We start from the raw sequence: 18,507 nt of genomic DNA on the forward strand, positions 1-18,507 counted from the left end.
ACAGAAGCCCCTGAAGCCTGACATTATCTTATTTACCAAAACACCCTCACACAGGTCCGGTGCTCACATGTGCGGCAGCAGTGTAGATAACCAGCTGGTCATCTTTCATCGCCACGGCGACACGCTCAGTTTGGTCCCCTGGTAGTTAACGATCCTGTTGCAAGGTTACAGGGAGGAGGAGGGGAGGAGTGATGGCCCGGCTCTCCACGAGTAAACCAACAATGATGCTCTCCCTCTCCCTCTCCTGACTCCTCCCATCACTTCAGTGTGAATCATGAATCACAGGTGCTCTGTTTGAAAAGCAACACGGAGGAGAACCAGCGCTTGGCATGGAAGGGAAACAAGCTCTCGTCCGCGTGCCTCCTCTCGCTTCCTCGCTCCCGGGGACTGGAAGCACACAGTGAGGCGTGCAGGACTTGTTCCACGCGACTGTGGCCACACTACAGCAAAGATGCAGCGGCAAGACAGCGTCGCCTCAGATCCCTTCTCAGGTAATCCTTCATGCACTTTTGTCCCTAATTCATTGTTTACTTTTGTGTCATGTCACTGCCGAACAGCTGAGATGTTATCGAGGCCATGCTGCAGAAACAAGATGCTTCCGACCACGAGACTCAGTTCAGTGTCACTACAACTACCTTGCTTTAAAAACACAGCTGGGAACACAGATAGACTCTGACCTACATTCACACTCTCTGTTCTTCTTCTACTGTCTCACATGATGATGATCCATCTCATCACACTGGATAAGTCTGTCGAAAGTTTGCTACGATTTGTGGGCTCCAAGGGAAGTGGCACAAATCATGAGCAAAACAGAAAATGAATTTTTGATGAGAAGTCGTGAAAGAGAGTCGGAGGCTGGGAATATAAATAATGGGAATTTTTATCGACGTTCAGATAAAGCAGACCACAGAATAATACATTTTAAATTATATATTTAGTCAACTTGTGTTGAAATGATTGGAAGAACTTTATGATGTATGATGCAAAGGACATGGTAGAAGAAAGTCAGTAAGGTTGTATACATCCTCACATTTTGCAAAGTATAGGGGAAAACTTGAGATTATTGCACATATTAAAGGGGGAAATAAAATGATACTGATGTGAAGTTCTAGTTTGATGTACATACATCCATTATACAAAGACTAAATTATGGTGACTCTCTTGTTTATGTGATAATAGTGCCAGCTAACAACAGTAACTGCGTCAAAGTTAAAAGCATAAGTCACAATACAACAAATGAAATGTAAAAAATCCAACTTTTAAAACTGATATGAAAAAAGATGTTCTCAAAATGAAAATGGTTTGTACTTTTCACTTGAACACAATAAACTCTCGCCATTTATACGGAACACAATTTGGGGGCAATAAGTAAAAACAGGAATCAAAAAGAAGAGAATCAATTCATGGATAGGACTGACAACTGAGAAATCTGATACAAAGGATACAAAATCCTATACAAAAGTCAAATTGATTCAGAATCAGATGTGAAAAGAATCAATGCCTGAATATTTAAATCTTCGAAACGAAGACAGAAGTTACAGTCAAAGAGATAAAAAGTGAAAATAAGATATCTGACAAATGCAAAAATATGTTTTAGTTATGTTGTTCGTTTGTTATTTTGCAATATGACGCTAACAATATTTAGGTAAGACGTCCAGTGACGTAAGACCTTAACTGTGAGATAACGGTCAAGCTGTAAGGGAATACTTTAAATTAAATAATTGGATATAAGAAGAAAAATGTTAAAAAGTGAGTCCACAAGCTTAAAAACAACAATTTCCCTTAAATACAATCTCAGTCGCACATTTCAGTAGTGAGTGCTTAAATGAACAAAAGCGGTAAGAACTATATGAAATGACTGAATGAAACAAATTGAAAGAGTTTTAATCTTAATATGGTGTCAGGTTCAATGTACCATCAATGATGATAAACCTCCTCACCAGAAATGTGTTCTATTCATCATCATATTGACTACCAAGATCATGTGACCCAAGTCACTTCAGATGAATTAACTCCCAAATGTGTGTTTCATTCGTGGAATCACAAAGTGGCTCCACAGAAACCGCCTCAGGTCGCTCACATCCATGTTTACTGGTTGGCTAGTTCCAGTCGATGAGTTGAGGCCAGGATGGAAACAGAGACCACAGACAGCGCTTTATTGGCTGTGACGCAGCTTTGTCTTGGAAAAGTTCAATCTTTTCCAGACAAAAAAATACATCCTTGTTTTAAATGTAAAGGATAGAAAGATGGTCATAATTTATGATCCTTTTTTTTTTTTTTTTAAGCGACAGGAAACTTAATTTCCTGTCAAGCCGACTGGGCGTTTGTTCCTGAGTCGGCAGGTGGAGAGTCATAGTGCTGTATTTTATTTGCTTTGATTGAAGACAGATGGGGGTTATTAACTGTGTAATCTCATAGTTCGCTCAAGCGAGTCGAGGAAGGCGAGAGCGCTGACGATGGCAGGTGGCGAGCTGAGCACAGTTGTGTAACACGTGAGAATGACAAATGTGGAAAGAGAAAGACAGTCAGTTTCTGGTTAATGATAAGAATCGTGTCGCATTGTTGTCAAGTACTTTGGCAGGATTGAAGTGTGAGGGACAAGGAAAAGCCAAATCTGTAGAAACCGTCTGTTTACTGAATTCCAATTGCACACGACATCAAGTTTGCCTTTCCTGCTGAAGCATTTTGCTGAGATTTGTGTTGAAATACTTCTGACCCAGGATCATGAAAATGATCTTTGAGGTCTGTCACCATATTCATTGCCTATTCAATTCTGCAAGTTTTTCTTTTTGTCTAAATATTAGTTCTACGAATTGTCCCACCAGTCCCATCATTCCCAGCTACGTCAACCCCCATATGGACAAGCGCAAGAAAGAATGCAGAAGATGGGCGGATGATACTGTACCTATCCATGAACCCAATAGACCTCCATACAAATACTCTACCCTTAACTCATCATACTTATATTATTTCATCCTATTTTTGCAGTAAGACGTTGAATCTGATGGTTCTCAATGAACCAACTCATGCAGAATGAGATCAGTATTTTTGCGTGGTTTAGATGAAGGTTGACAAGGAGCCTTTTGGAGTCTTGTCAACCTCTTCATCTAAACTAAGTATTGTTTGCAGACCTCAGAAGGTGCCCATAAGGACCTGGGTGCATCAGGAATTATTTGTCCTGTCTTCTTCAGTGGGCGGTACATATACACTCCTTGAGGGATTTAATAAAGAATTAACTCTTACACAAGAGCTGGACGCAGGTGGAAAGGGTTCTCACCAGTGATGGGTAGATGAGGTATTATGAAACAATGTTGCAGCGTCGACGGAACAGTGTCCTAATTTTCAGAGGCCATGAAGCCTCATCTACCCATCACCAGTTGGGGTCACTTTGTTCCTTGCAAGAACATTCCAAAGTTTCATGGCCCAAAGTCGGTAAAAATCTCAAGAGCCCTCGGCGTCTCAGGCAGGAGTTCTAGTCCATCATTTGCTTGGACACAAGTGATGTTTCTCCATGTTGTGTTGTCTGCTCTGTCCCAAAATACTTGTTTTTGGACTTTAGGCCAAAAAATTGCGACAAGTAACATTGCTGCATTTAAACAAACCAAACTGCAAATATGGAGCTTGATGCAAGTTATTACTTTACACAAACAGATGGAAGACACCTGTCACTTTAATCTGAAACATTTTGGGCATGTTTCTGTCATAGTTATGGAGTAAATGGACTTTTAATACCACCCCGAGTAGATGAGGGTGGTTCTATTTCATGGACTCAGATTCTAAAGAGGAATTTTCATACATTGATGAAGATGTTTATTCATCCAGAGTGACAGAAAGTGACAGTGCACTTGCGCGTAGAGACAGTGAATCTGTTTGCTGTGATGGTCCTCAACAGCACTTACTAGAGCCAATGGTTTGCTTCACTGGAACAGGAGATGTGGTGGAGAGGTGGTCAAACACCGCTGGTAAATAAAATAAAAATAAGATAACCTTGTTGCACTTGTGTCACGAGAGCTGTGTTCCTCAAGATGCCATGGATGCCCCAGAAAACAATACACTGCCGGGCCAAAGAATACTTACCACTCAAGTACAAACTAAGCATGTCCATACCTCCTACTGGGTTTGGGTCTAGTCATGTGGGGTGACCCTGCAATCTTTGCACATGCGTATCCAAGATGATAGTGTGAGCTCAAATTGTGAAAGAGTGGAGCATGAGGAACTAACATGAAGTTGCAAAGAGTCGCAATTTGAGGCCTTGACAGTGAGAATATGTTTGATGCGATGCAGAAAATACGTCCTGTGATTCTGCATGTTGGGACAATGTCACTGGCATTTTGTACCAAAGTCAAAGCCAAGGGCAGTCCAATGACATATACCTTTATTGACCAGAGTTGTCTTGAATGCCATCTCACATGGTCCAAAGTGATGTGTGGAGCCCGGGTTCTTGGAGAATACCACTACCTTGACTTGAAAGTTGGAGCTTGAACTGTGTGATATACAAGAAAAATAGATTCTTCCTTTATGAGGCTGCACTCCTATAAGGATGAAGTGCTTCTTGATCTCAAAGACTCGGTGAGACAGTGATACACCCAGGTAGGTTTTGGAATGGAGCATGGTACGGAGGCTTTTCCTTGACTGAATTGGGTGACCCCTTCTGGAGAATCAAGTCAATGAGAGAATGAAACAATGCATCATTAACATGGAGAACAAAGAATATTTCAATTATTCTACTATTTGTATGAGGCAAAAGTCATTTAGCAGACTCCATCAGCCACTCCGCTTGTCAAGTGAGCAGATATGTGACGACACACTGCACTTACGTGAAACCTCCAGCCGTCCTGGCCAACGCCACATTTGCATTAAAGCGCTGACAGTCCGTCTCCTGCTGTCTCCGTGTGACGGTTGATGTAGGAAAGTCTGTAATCAAGACTGGACCTTCAGTCCAGCACTCGTGTGAATCGTCGCCTTCTGTTCTGCTCCTGTTCGCCTGCAGGTGCAATTATCTCCAGCAGTCCACGTCTGACGTGGAAATAGAACGGTGGACTTCTCATCAAACACAACCCACCTCGCTGGAGAGACGGAAACACGCTGACTAATGAATATTGAAAATGAAGGTCACAGGAAATTCACTGAAAATAATTTGACAGTCAAATCATCGACGATGGGGAGCCACTTCATTAACCCGTACTTCACGAATTCAGGACAAAATACTCACACGGAGCCGAAGTCCCGCCCATTTACTTCCGCCTCACGGGATCTAGGTTAACAAAAACTATGGGAGTCAATGGAGACATAAAAGTTTGTTTTCTGATTTAGCTTGAATTATGCCACAAATCTCACATGATGTCTGTCTCCTGGGTCAGAGCAGGTGTAGATGTCAGTTAATGTTTGCTAGCTCCTCCCTTTGATAGTTTACTACCTTTGGCATAAGCCTTAGCGCCGGAGCAGTCAGATTCTGCTGTGACATCATACATGCAATGTTTGGCTTGGAGTCCAAATAATGGCGTGTTTTCACAAGCAAATAAATTACACGACAAAGACAGTCAAAACTCTCATCATTATTTTGTCATTTAAATTGAGGTAAAACATGTGTGTGATTCGGGGGCGTGAGGCATGAAGTGGACCAGAAAAGAACTTGGATCTCCCCTTAGACTTCAATTGATTTTTCTCCGATCTCTGGTCCCATGGATCAAATGGTAGGGGCGGAGTCTTCGGCTCCCTATACAAAATCATGTTGCAATATCGCTTCTTATCTCTGTAAGTTGACAGGAAGTCATGCTCACAAAATTGCTGTCATAATTTAAACAGTTCTAATGCATGAATGCATGTAATCTGGTTGAGATTAGGGATGGTGAAACTATGGACCGTTTGTTGTGTCTTCATCTTCATATCAACTAATAATATATTGGCATTTGCTTCTGTCACTATGTGTTTGCTAGTGATGGGTAGATGAGGTGTCATGAAACAGTGTTGCAGGATTGATGAAACCGTCTCCTCATTTTCAGAGGCCACTAGATGGCGAACTTGGTTCAGAACTGGTGTGAGGTTTCATTGAATGAGTCGTTCAAGTCTTTTTTCAAGTCCATTTTACATCAGACAGCGCCATCTAGTGGCCTCTGAAAGTCAGGACACTGTTTCATGAAAGCTCATCAACCCTTCAATGCTGTAATGAAACCTCTGCAGAAGAGGCGATGCACTGATAGAGGGCAAAGGTTTTATGAAAGGTGGTAGGTTTCGCAAAGAATAAAGGGTGAAATGATGCACGTGCTGGTGCGGTAAGGAAGGAGGAAGCTCACTCACAACCTGACCAGAATATACAAGAAAATCGAGTCTTTACGAGTAGTTCATCTGCAGCATCTCAGGCCACTCGGGATCAAATTCACCGTGAAATTAAAAGGCTTTTTGAACATTTTGTAGGTTTCATGTCAGGATCACAGAGCGGAAATTCAACCCAGCAGCGAGATGAAAACCTCCCGCGCCAACCCGAATCACAGTTACAAGCTTCAATTTGTTTGTCGAGTTTCGCCGTCACAGAGCCGAGCAGGGACATCATGTGATTCGCTTTGTCACATTTTTATTGTTTTCACAGTCCAGCTGTTCCTCAGAGAACTTGCCTGTCTGCTTTTCTTTGGGCTGGGAATTCATCGTCTGGACTGGAACTTGAAGCTTTTCTCAGCGCTCAGCTGCCGCTATGTTGTGTGTGTGTGTGTGAGTGAGAGAGTAGGTGTGCCAAACAAGGCTATCAGTCTAATTGAAAGCAGGTGTGTGAACGAACATTCAACCAAAGTGCATTTTCATTGTCATTGTGACACCTGTTTCTCAAGTGGTGTATTGGATCTATTGGATGTAACCAAACAACACAGTCTTCAGATAAATGAAAGCCAATGAAAGAAAGATCGACGCAGGATGCAGCGAGCACATGAGATGGTTTAAGTTGTAATTACAATTAAATACAAGCAAGGATTCGGAAATCCATTTTGTCTTCTGCAATGGTGATATTCAAGCTGTGAAATATGAGAATAATAATGGCTTTTTCATAGTTACTGTTAAGTGTCAGTTTGTGATGCCCGGATATTAAGGATACAGTGGTATCTGGGCTGACAAGAGCTTTGGCCAACAAGTGTTTTGAGCGTCGGGCATAAGAATCTGTCAGTCTCCATCTTATGGTCTGGACTCACCACCAAGCCATTCTCACTCCCTTGCAATGTTCCCTCTAAGCTGCGTACAATCGAACAATGTAGAATTGCAAACAGCGGATACAATCTTGCACAAAAACGTCTACGCTGCGCAACAAAAATTAATCCTGAATTGAATATAAATTACTGCAATTTCCAGACGACACAGCTTCTTGCCGTCCAGACATAAAGCCTTGTGACATTAGACCAATAAAATTAAGCGCTCACAGCGCTGTTTGTCCGTGTTTATCCTGAACCGGCAGTTTCCACAGGTCCGCCGGTGGAGTGGTGCTTAAGACCGTCCGCCACGTGACATCGCTACATACACAATGGAACAAACAGAAACTGGAAGAGCTGCTATATAAAGTGTTTTGGACTATTGGAGCTGGCTGATGTTTAAAAGCTGATTTCTCTTAAAGTCGCTCATGGTTGGTCAAAATGTATGTATGCACTGAGCCAATTGGGGTGGCGGACACCGGTTGGGGTTAGATAAGCCGTGGGATGGCATTTATTTATTCTAACCCCACCTGGAACACAATATAGGAAGGTAAAAGTAACTTTACTCCATATGTGTCAACATGAAATTCTGAAAGTGTATGACGCAGAAGTCCACTTTCCCTCTGCCATTATATTATGGGACACTGCAGGGGTATAAATCTGAATCACACAAGGATTTAAAATCTTGGACACGCTCACAGATGCAGGCCAAACAGAATGTATATGTATATTGTATATGTATATGTATATGTATATGTATATGTATATTAGCAAAGCGTGTAACGCTACAAGCGAAAAACCAAATCCTCAGTTGCTAAAATGGTCCTATGGATCAGATTGGTGTAACTTCCTCTTCTGACATAAAAGCATTCATTCTACACACCTGGAACCTAAGAGATACCATCGATCTCAGTGGAGCCATCTTGACTTGACTGTTTGTGTAAACATTCATCAGAAATACTTGCCTTGTCCAGAAATAAATATTCAGATTGGATTTTGTTTTTGCTTTGTGATAATTATAAGGTGTTTCCAATCTCCCTATCTTTAAAACACAATGCTAACCTTCTATTGCACAAATGCAAGCCGTCCAGAAAAAAATAAAAAAATAAAAAAAGAATAAATGTACAAAAATACATTGTAGCTCAAGATTTTACAGGGAAAATACTGGTAAAATGTCGGTTTAATGCTGCACTCGGGTGACTTGTCTTGTGTCTTGAATCTTGGTTATTCCTACCTCAGCGGGAAAAACTTTCCTGTTGAGTGCAGATGCAGACACAGGTTTCAGTTTGGTCACTGGAGCCACAGTGACCAAACCGGCCGGCAGTATAGTTTGAAATTATCACAACATTTTGAGTTAATAAGCGATAGTTTTTGCTGGAGTTTTCTGAAAATGCAGATAAATGAATGTCAGTTGACATCCTTTACATATGTTTGATTAATTTACAGGTTGGAATAGGAGCATGTTAATTCAATAAAACAAAACACAAACATACCCTGAATACTATGAAGGAAGAAAAATGCTATCCTTATAAGTCAGTAAATAATGTATCAATACATGGTTAAATGACTAAATAAATACATGACTGTGTAAATAAATGTAAACATTTTGAAATAAAAAAATCACGTCTGATGTGACTCTAGCTGGAAGTTACACCAGATCCGATTGGTGTAACTTCGGACATAAAAGCATTCATTCTACACACCTCGAACAGCAGCGTACGTATGGCTAAGGTAGTATAAGCCTATTGCATCACCGTAACCAGTCACAGCCAGCACACTGATGTCTGTCCAGCCTACTTAATTTGCATACGGACAGCAAAGTGTGGAAATAAAAAAACAAAAACATAAAAGCGGATATAGATAAAAAGCCAAATGTACAAATACACGCATAAACATATAAAAATAAATCATTAAATGTACAAATGAACAAAGGTAAAGTAATAAAAATAACAGTATATTTAAAGCTATAGCACCAATCTTTGACAAAAAATAAAAAATGTTTCTTCATCTTTTTTTACATGAATTTATTTAGGCATTTAGTAATGCATTTATAGATGTATTGATACATTTTAAAATGATGTCATTTACTGTCCATCATAGAATACTACAATCATAAATATATTGCTGACTGTATACAATGTAAAAAAAAAGGATGCAATTACAAATTTTCAGATGAAAGTGTTGAAATATTAGCATTTTAGCAAAGTATAATTTTGCAAAAATCTAACAATACTTTGAATATTAACGTCACTTTATGTGCACACACTGTGCTCGAATGTAAGGACTGAAAATATCGTGCGTGAACGGAACAGCTCTTTGCGATCAGCTCCATAGAGTTGTCCAAAACTCGTATTTCTCCATCAAAGGTGCCACATTCCCGTGTCGTCGCCAGGGAATGGCATCGTGATTTATGTCGCACCTAGACCAATAAACTTGTTCAGTCTTCCTGTCGGCGTTCACTCTGTCACTGTAGCGGCGCCGCCGTTTGACACGGTGCCAGGAAACGCTCCTGGCATTTACTTGCTTGCCTGGCATTTCCAGAGAGCTCTCAGTCTGATTATTGTCCCTCCATGTGGGTTTACCTCGTGGCCTTTGCAGCCAGGCCTTTTGTGCGGAGCGGCAAACAAGACAAAGCTTCCGATGGGCAGCAAATCCAGCGGCTTTGAGTGTCTGGAGCGCAGTGGCGTCCTGCACACAGACAGGGTTCTGATGTACACCACGCTGGTTTTAACCAGTGTAGATCTGTTTGTTTGATAAGATTTGACATGTTTAGAATGAGGCTTGTTTCAGGCTGAACCCCTCAGTGTAGATAGACTCTCCAAGATGCCGACTTCACATCCTTTGGAGAAGCTATTTCCAACTTGCGTCCTTGAGTTCTCACTCAAAGCCAAAACAGAGTGTATGATGTGAGCTCCAAAAGAATGTGAAGCCGTCTTCTATTAATACTTGTTGGAGCCGTGGTGCTTTGTTGCCGTGCAGCAGGTATCGATGCAGAAGGAAACACGTGGCCGGGCAGTGATCGATCGAGGCCAACACGAGCTGCGAAGCCATGACCATGCAATCACCAACATTTGATCGGTCGGTTCCAACACAATGACGCAACTGAGGCGGCGTGTCGTCATGCCTGCATAACACAAATGAATAATATAACGCCTTCCTCTCTGCTGCTCATTTCAGATGCACCCGAATGTGCTGGATTATATAACTGCAGTTCACCGACGCTGTACACAAACAATGTCTTCATATCTGGGGGGAAAAATGACTTAGAAATATCCAATTCAGTTGAGGGCACCCAGTCCAGGTTCCTGGTTTGGATAGCTCCGTGTGAGCAAGTCGGTTGAGACACGTACCTCACATTGGATTATACTGCCACTTGTAAAGATAATCTCACTCCTCTCATCCCTTGTTTATCTTTCTCAGCAGGTTTGAAAATTTAATGAGTCCAAAAAAAACCTGTTTTCCAAAACCCACCTGCCTCGCTCCACAGCGGCATTTAAGGTTACGCAGCTGGAGGTGAAGGTCGCGCTGAAGCTGTGTCGTTGTTGACAGAGAATTTACTTTTCTGAAGGTCATTATTTAATTTGTTTTTTTATAAATGTTGCTTTTATTCTGGCGACTCAAGTGTGAAACCATGGTTTAGTCACAACACCGCGAAGGTTGTGATGCAGCGCCGTCAGTTGAACTGAACTGTCCACTTCCAGTCGGAGCACATTAGCGATCGATCACAGAACATGCACCTGCCGCGAGTGTGATCAATAAATCGGTGAGACCATGTGAGTTACAAATCCATAAGATTAATAATGAATCAGCAAAAGTGTCAAAAGAACAGGCCGGAAATTAATGCATCGGAGGCGAGCAAGTGCTGAGCAAGGATGAGAGTTCAAAACCCAGCCAGTGAATCATGTGAGAGACAGGCCGGTCCAGCCCTTCCTTCAGTCCCCTCAACCTCATCTCCTGGCACGTGCTGGAGCTTGTTAGGCCTCATTCGGAACAGCTTAATTTAATAAACGGCAGCCGTGAATGTGAAGTTCTCCGCTTGACCTGCTCCTGTCTTCCACTGCCAGCTGAAACGACGGAAAGCTACATCGCCGCGTGCGTGATTTGGGCATTAACGCCACTTGGCGTGTCTCAGTGATGCGGCAGGACGCGGTGAAGAAGACTTTAAAGGCTGACAGTGTGGGTTTAAAAGCAAGGTTTGCTGTGTAAGCAGCTGAAGCTTGACAATCAAACTGAGGATGTGTTAAAAACAAACCAGTGGGATCTTGTCGTGCATCTCAGACCATTTGCTCGGATGGGTTTTTATTAGTGGTGGGACTTTAACAAGTTAACTACGATGAATTAATTACAACATTATTACAATTAATTACTTACAAGAAAAATGTAATTTAATTTAATGGAACAGCTTGCTCTGCAGACGACAGGGAACCTTTGTAAGTGCAGGAGACGTGGCAGCTAGGATGATAACAACAGCAACAAACATGGAGGAATACCTGAACAAAAGCAAACAAAAGCATCTGTTTGCTTTTGTTCAGGGATGTTTTTCACTACACAATGGCCAGGGTTTCCACTACAGGTAACATCCAACTTACGACCTGCTCGACTTACATCCACCCGTACTTACGACCACGGCCTGCAGGCACCAGAAGACGGTTTTATTTTTTTATTCAAAGTCCGGCGCCGCAGCACGTAGCAGTCCAGCAACGTGTATGACAGTTACGGCAGCACAGTATCCCAGTATCTCACTCTCACACAGCCATCTACCACTACAGTAGCACCTATAACCCTCGCGTCGACTATTTTCAATGGCATTCAACTTATGACCAATCTGACTTACGACCGGTTGGTTGGAACCGATCCCGGTCGTAAGTCAGCTGTTACTTGTACTCTGAATGTATTCAAAATTCTTAAAAAAAATTGATGTTCTTATACAAATATTTTCAAGACATGAAAAGAGCTTTAGTTTAAATAAATAAAATTTGTTGGTTAAATGTATGTATGGGTCCATCATTTGATTCAGCAATATACCAACTTCATTCAAATTGAAAAAATCTTGTGGCAAATATTCTGATACCATCAAACTGCGATTAATTGAGATTCATTAATCACAAATTCTCGAATTAACTACATTAATTTAAGAATCGAATCCCACCCCAAGTTTTTATATTCACATTTCTGCAACAGGGTTCCGATCTCGTAGGAGGAAGAGAAAATGAAAACAAATGAAGGTTCCTAAAGTTACAACGCTCTGCATCCAACCCTCAAGAGCAACTGGGAAGAAACACAAGAGAAAGATGAGACTTCATATTTGTCATGATGCGTAATTTTATGAAGGGATACGGATGACTTCCAAAATAAAATAATATAATTGCTGCTCTCTCTGGCTATATCTGACTATATATTATTAAAAATGATTGAACAGCTATAGTCACTAAAGAGTCTCTGCTACCACCACGGCATCAGAAAAATTATCTCTTTTTAAAGATGAACTCAAACTGATAACATCATACAGACGCTATAGAGGCTGAGCAGCAAGACAAGAATCTTACACTCAGAGTAACAGTGACAGTCTTCACTGAAGTTTTATGTTGCTTTATCACAAGAGTATTGTTGTCGCACTTGGAGTACACACTTAAGGTGAGAAGAAAAAAAACATTTTACATTTTCGTTATTCAAGAGCACATTCAGAATCGAATCAATATGAATCACTCCAGAACCTCATGAATCGATTCAGGAAACTGGCCATGATACCCAGCCCTAGTAGTGAAGCAGAATTATTGCATCACAACAGCAATAAACGCACTCGCATGCACCAAACCAGCGCAGCACTAACTCACGCCGACAACAATCTCAACGCTGTCTTTCCACAACAAGGCACTTTCATAAGAATATTCGCTGTATCTCAAGGCACAAATGAAGTTTGTTTGCAAATAATTTGATTTCTTTCCCTGGTAATGCTGCGGTGATTGATGGAGTAACAGACACTGGGTGTGAGATTACGGTGAAGGGCATATCCTGCGATTTCCTGCTTCCCTGACAGCTCTGTCAACGCAGGAGACGGATTTATTTCAGCTTCTCTTTTTTTATGCTGTTGACGTGTGAAGACATGAAGCAGGGAGAACGATATGGAAGCAATGTTCATCCATTTGCCCTTTTGGTAACTAAGTTTTCAAACCAAAGTTTGTGGTCTAGTGGTCCACAAAACACTCACAAACTGTGTCGAAATATTGCAGACCTTGAAGTATGAAAATTGGAGGAGGTTTTTGCGCCTCTTTGTTGGTTGGGTTTTTTTCCATCTCCCTGCTGCCTCAGCCTGAGAGCCCTCCAGGGGGCGTCCTCATGAGATGCCCTAACCACTTCAAGTGACTCCTCTCAACACTGAGAAGCAGCCCCAGAAAGTCAGCAGTCCCAAACAAATGAGAGAGCCCCTCAGCCTATCTTTAAGGGAGACGATCTTTGCGTTCTTTCAGTCATGACCCACAACTCATGGTCGTAAGTGAGGAACGGGATGACGATTAATTGGTATATAGGAACTTATTTCCGGTTGAGAACCATGGCCTCGGACTTAGAGGTGCTGATCCACATCCCAATCAGATTAGGGATGGGCGGATGAGGCTCCATCTTAGTTGCTCACTCAAACTTTTCGATTTTTGCCAAACCTCTGGTTATTTGAGCCCGATTATGGGCCAACAATATGACTTGGCTCTGATCTTTTATTTTAGGGCGACAGAGGACTAGTGCGGCTGTGTTTTGAGCTTTTCGCTGAGTTTCCAAGCCAAAGTTTGGGGGAGCAGCGAGCTGCTGAAGGAGAGGCAAATTTCGGAAGTAGTGAATCCTCTTCACATTCATTTCAATGGGAAAAATCGGTCACACAACCTGGAATGTCTCTGGAATTCTGGCATCTAGGTCCGAGGAAAGTAATAGCAGGCGATTCCCGGCTTGAAAATCACAGCAAAGTTACTCATTTTCAACTCGCCATCCTGGCCAATCCGTAGACTGTAGACACGTGAAATTCGGCTCAGTTAGACACAAAAGCCTCACGCCGTGCTCGGTCTATCGCTATCTGCTTTCCGAGATTCGGCCGTTTGTTCAGGGAGGAAGTAACTTGGCCGTCTGGAACATAATGACACAGCACTTTTTAGCTGCGATTGAGTGAGAGGGAGGCGAAGCTGCAGAGTAGGGGAAAGGTCACTGGGCTGCTCAAACCGCACACACACGCACCTGGTCATATATTGGCCGTCTTTTGAGCTAGAGACGCCATTCAAAGCTTAAAGCATAGCTTCAGGCCTCCATGGCGCAGTGGCACACAGTGCATTCACGAGCTGTTTATTCATGAACAGCAGAGTCTAGTTATCCTTGTGCAGTTTTTCCTGCTGATGTAGACACAACTGAATGTTTATTTCTTCATGTAGGATGCAGCCTTTTAGGTAAACTTGTTGTCCCCAAATGTCAAGTACAACTTTCCTACTAGGTTCTCCCCAGTTCTCCAGCAGCCTAATGGCCCCCTACACAGGGAGTTTTTCACTGTTATTGCTACCTCGCTGTCAGTCTATGACGACTCCTCCTCTGAAGGTCTTACAAAGTGATCATTTGCAACGTCATTTACACACCTACTTTGTTCGTATGTTTGGCTCTCCACAGAATTGCAGTTTCCAGGCCGAAACTGGATGACGCGAGGTCACTCCTATGAAGAGCGAAACATGTGGACCCCGAGCTACGGCACCATGTCGGACCACAAGATGCTGCTGCTGAACGAAGAAGAGGTAGCGTGGAATCCCACATTCTTTATGAGTCCACCTTTAAAAATGCTTGATGGGAAGCAGTACAGTGTGACTCTGACCCCGGAGTCGATCCGCCACTCTGTCACCATGGTAACCTCCAATGTCACACATGCCTTTGTTAATTACCTCACTTGTCTCGGCGAGCCGATCGCATTATTAGGCTAATGAATTAAATATTGATTTGTCCGACTCCCACAGCTGCTGTGACCTCAGTCAACTAGAAAGGGACGCCTTTATATTTAGTAATTAATCAATTGAATTGTTCTCGATTCACTTTTCAAGTCTCAAACTAAATGAATTTAGACCACAAAAGACATTTGTGGCTGATATGCAGGGATCTAGCTCCCATGTTCTTCCATTCAAAAGTGAGCTGAATTCATCGGTGCGACAAACACCAGGCGAGTGAGAGCAGAACAAGCAAATCTACATCCCATAATTTTCCAGTCAGAGGGAAATGAGGTGGCCTACATAGGAGAAAGCAAACGTCTGTCAATAGTGTGGCCAGCGGGAGTTTGTGTGCAGGAGGAATTGGTATTTACATAGGGAGACAAACCAAGTCGATGCTCCATGTCTCCAGTCATCATCAGCTGAGCTCAAAATCAACACTGAAAGAAAACACAGAGACAAAAAAAATTCAGTCACCATCTGAGTGAAAAGTGAAGGGTTTCCATGGCAACAGTACAGTCAACAGTTAACTGCTCTGAAAAGCATTTTAAGAAGTTAAAAATCACATCCCACCCTTCTGGGTTTGGGGGGGAAATGTCTGAGGACTCAGAAGAGGGGTCATGGCTGGGATCCCAGTCTCCACGGCCCACCATTGTACCATGAGAGCAGTGGAGGTGGTGCAAACCTGGGTAAGCTCTACATATGCTTGTGTGGGTTTTCTCTGGGCACCCTGGTTTCCTCCCACAGTACAAAAACCAAAAGAGTCCGACTCTAAATTGTGCAAGTTGTGTATGTCCAGAGCCTCTCACCCCAAGTAGCTGTGACCGGCCCACAGACAGAAAGGATAGGTCCATGTCAAGACTCCCATCCTTTCGTGATGTGTTTAAGCACCTACTTTTGACTTCCAGATCCTGAAATATTCACACGGCTGTATCGCAGCGAGGAAGCAACAAATTAAGGAAACGCAGTGTGACTGACGTTACGAGCGGCATGGGACTCAAGCTAGCGGGCTTCGTCTGCTACCTTACTTGACATGAAATCCAGAGCGCTGCAGTCCAGCGGGATTCCGACTTCTCTCATTTTCACTTCCTCTTTACTGCGAAGTCTGCATCTGAACACGCCTGTCATCTTGTTTATGCTCGACGCTGCCTTCATCAGAAGACAAAACCAATCCCACTGAGAGGACGAAACACAATTGTGTCATTTCGTAACACAGTTGGGTTTTGTGTTGTAATAAAATCAGCATTTGCATCAGCAGCTATTTAACTGAATTTAAAGAGGCAATCGAGTTTCCTTTTATTGCCTTTTACCTTGACGTAACTGCATTTGAAAACCATACTCCTTTTTAATTATATGAAAATATGGACACTAAAATCTGATCCACGCTTCTGTTTCTTCTGCACCATCCTCGCATGTATTTACCAAGCAAGACAGAAAACCTGGCAGAGAGTCAGATGAGCGCAAAGAGGATGTCCGACAAGCTTCCATCACTCGAGCGAGGGAGGGAGGCGCCCTTTTCTCTCGTCTTTTTGTCCAGATGAATCTCCCTGAGTCTGATGCCTCAGTCCAAGAGCCGCTCATTCATCAGCAGCTATTATGGGTCAGTGTCGCAACGCAACACAGAAGAAACACACAGATAAGAGGCTGCTGCGCTTCTTCCCTTTTGAACTCAACAGCAGAAGAACGAGAACAATCCCGACAAAAACAACCATCATTTTGAAGATGATGTGGTTCTTCACCAGAAGTGTGGAGTGGCTCCTCCAATAGGAGTTCAATCGTCTCGTGGTTCGGTTCAAGAGTGAGGGAAGGATGGATTCAAAGGACAGATGGATGGTGCAGCGTCTTCAGTCATGAGGACTCATGATGTGGTGAAGAAAGAGATGAGCCAAAAGACGACGCTCTGCACTGACCGGTGGATTTGTCCTCTCAATTGATGTCGGGCAACAGAACGCAACATTAGAAGATTCATTTGACCAGATGAGATGATTGGAATTTTTACGTTTATGCTCTGACTGTGACAGAATATTTGCTCACTCACACGCGCAACCAGTGGACTGTGGGCCTCAGAAAAAGAAGCTCAGTCACTCAGGAGAGACTCAAGGCAGAACTCCTCCTCAGTCGACTCGGGAAAACCTCAATGGTCTACACATTAGCAATGTGCATGTGTGCGTCAGGTGTGCTGACTTCCTCCCTCCTGTCTCTCCTCAGATGCGCACCTTGCTCTTGCAGGATCGACGCTCAGCCACGTGCAAGCTCCACCTCCTGCGTCGCACCATCAGCGTTCCAGTGGAGACGCAGTTTCCAGAGTTCTGCAACCAGCTGTCCACGGAGAGCGGTGAGGAACCTGCGTGCTCCCACCTGCAGCCGTCAGCACACGCTCACTGGCTTTTGTCAGATTAGCAGCATCTGCTTAATGATTAATAAGTCGCTCATGAATTATTCAAGCAAATCTCCTGGACGGATGATGCAGTTTTGCTGAGTCCTGCCGCCAGAAAGCGTCGGCTTCAGGCGTCGATGCTTGCGGGGGCGGCATCTAGCGGTGGGGATGTGAACTGTCGACAATACAGTGACGCAATGGATATGAAATACTGAATAAGATAAGGAGCTAGCTACATACACATCGAAACGTATCACACATATACACACTTTCCATTCCTTGCACCAGAAAATGTATTGTGTGGCATGTCGAAGTCCGACTGAAGAAGCTGACCAGCAACACTAGGTCTGCCGTGACCATTAGCTTCCTCCGATCGACTCTCCCTCAGTGTCAACATCAGCAGTCTCTTCACGTCCATCGTGACCATGAGTGCAAAGAGCAGGCGAGGAAAACTGAAGCACAAGGCGAGGGAGGAGGAGACACGCAGAGGAGCGCTGGAAGTTACAATAGAAAACGCGCACAACCTCAGAGCTTCAGCCTTCAGCTCAGCCATTGAGGTTTGTACAGGATCAGCTCCATGTTGTCAAGTCAACGACTGATGATGTCACTGGGAAGCAGATGAAGCGCTATGAAACCAAGTTATTAGAATCTGCACCAGAGCGAGGCGGATTCACTTCATGGTCCACTCAATTCCTCCAAGTGCTCAGGCGTGTTCTCATCATATTAACTAGGGATGGTTCAATTCGAATCGAATTTCGGTTAATTGCATAAAAAAATATTTGCTGGCATAAGATGAAGTGTATATAAAGTTTCTGTCACTGGGAACATCAATACCAGGCGCACGGCATGAAACAATGTCATCGATCACATCATCCTCGAGGAAGGAGGCAGGTCAGAACATTTTAGTTAAAAACATAAAAGAATCATCACTAGAGCACTTCCATCATGATGTTTATGCTCATGTGTGCAGATTCCACTGAAGTCAGATTTTAGTGACAAATATGAAAATGTGATTCAT

At 43.0% G+C, this 18,507-nt stretch overlaps 1 protein-coding gene across 3 annotated transcripts in view; it reads left to right on the forward strand.

Moving 5' to 3' along the window:
• Positions 1-302: 302 nt before the first annotated feature.
• The window catches only part of dab2ipb (DAB2 interacting protein b), a 141,111-nt gene continuing 122,906 nt past the window's right edge, over positions 303-18,507 (forward strand). For 2 of the 3 annotated variants that reach the window (XM_053853982.1, XM_053853983.1), the window contains exons 1-3: positions 303-491; positions 14,808-14,929; positions 17,321-17,447. In XM_053853982.1, the coding sequence (XP_053709957.1) occupies positions 452-491; positions 14,808-14,929; positions 17,321-17,447 (289 nt within the window). In that variant the 5' untranslated portion in view covers positions 303-451. The remainder of the gene's footprint in view (positions 492-14,807; positions 14,930-17,320; positions 17,448-18,507) is intronic. The other variant, XM_053853984.1, reaches the window with a different exon arrangement.

Source organism: Synchiropus splendidus, chromosome 1 (genome assembly GCF_027744825.2).
Source record: "Synchiropus splendidus isolate RoL2022-P1 chromosome 1, RoL_Sspl_1.0, whole genome shotgun sequence".
Taxonomy (NCBI): Eukaryota; Metazoa; Chordata; class Actinopteri; order Syngnathiformes; family Callionymidae; genus Synchiropus; species Synchiropus splendidus.